Source organism: Cyprinodon variegatus, unplaced genomic scaffold, assembly GCF_000732505.1.
Source record: "Cyprinodon variegatus isolate N-32 unplaced genomic scaffold, C_variegatus-1.0 Scaffold189, whole genome shotgun sequence".
Classification (NCBI taxonomy): Eukaryota; Metazoa; Chordata; class Actinopteri; order Cyprinodontiformes; family Cyprinodontidae; genus Cyprinodon; species Cyprinodon variegatus.
The window spans coordinates 832245-833372 of record NW_015150642.1 but is presented as its reverse complement, the minus strand read 5'-3'; the positions used below and the strand labels follow the sequence as shown (position 1 = coordinate 833372).

Sequence of the window (1128 nt, the reverse complement as noted above, 5' to 3'; positions counted from 1 at the left end):
CATTAAGGCGTTTGTCTCTAGTTTAGCAGCGTTAGCTTTGGATTCCCAGGCTGAGATGTTCTCCCTGAATCAGAAGCTCATTCAGACAATCGTCTCCCTGCATCGCTGCACTGATGCAGTCATTCATGGAGACATATGACGCACAACAGGAACCATTCATTAAGCTGACTTTTCCATGTCAAATATTGTGATTTTATTTGTCACTGAAACTTTCTAAAAAATAAGTCATTATCCTAAAAACATTAAAGAATCAAACAGATAAAATAGAAAGTATTTTAATATTGAAACATGAGTTTAACTTAAATAAACTTTGTATTTGCTAATATAAAACAGTTCTTTGTTGGTCATTGTTGGACCTACTGCAGATCATGTTCAGTACCTTGGAGTTAGAGATGGACTCTAAGAAGCAGAGTCTGTTTCCGAAGCCCTCCGCTGCCAGGCAGAGCTTCTGCTGCTCCTTTTGGATGGTAGCCGAGCACTGAAGGACCACTTCATCATCCTGAACACACAAAACAACAGAGCTGGGAGTGAGCATGATGAAGAGTAAACCTTTCTGCTCCTACAAAGCCTCCGATACAGTTTACAGGCTTAGGCTAACAAATTGTCTTTTGTTTTTCTCTTATCTTAAAAAGAGATTCACCACTTCAAATTTACTTCACTACTTCAATCTGAATATTTGCAAATTCAGATCCTTTTCCAAAAACAGAGCTCTGTCTGCTTTCATAAACAAAGCATATATGTGAATCCCAAACCAGCAGCTCTAGAATAGTATAAGGACAGAAAGGAAGTCATAAATACAGTAAATCATGTTAACAGAACAGATTCCATCCCAATAAAAAATGTTAGCTGAAAGGGTTAAAAGTTAGTTAATTCATACAATCAAAGACGCCCATAAAGGAGTAAAATGTTCTGCTATTCAACAGTTTTATAAAAAATATGACTGTCCTAAAAAATCTATTGATAATTGTTTCCTCAGTAATAAACTCAGTGGAGTTTATTTCTATAGTGAGTTATCACAACATGTCATCTTAAGGAACTTTACAAAGACATTTAAATTAGATCATTCAGTCAGATTAAAGGTTCAAATCTTCTGTTAAAAACAAAAAAACAGCTGATTGTATCTGGTAA

General features: G+C 35.5%; 1 protein-coding gene across 1 annotated transcript in view; it reads right to left on the bottom strand.

Moving 5' to 3' along the window:
* The window catches only part of ryr2 (ryanodine receptor 2 (cardiac)), a 250576-nt gene that overhangs the window by 203496 nt on the left and 45952 nt on the right, over positions 1-1128 (bottom strand). The window contains exon 2 of the mRNA XM_015379302.1: positions 380-499. Within this exon, the coding sequence (XP_015234788.1) occupies positions 380-499 (120 nt within the window). The remainder of the gene's footprint in view (positions 1-379; positions 500-1128) is intronic.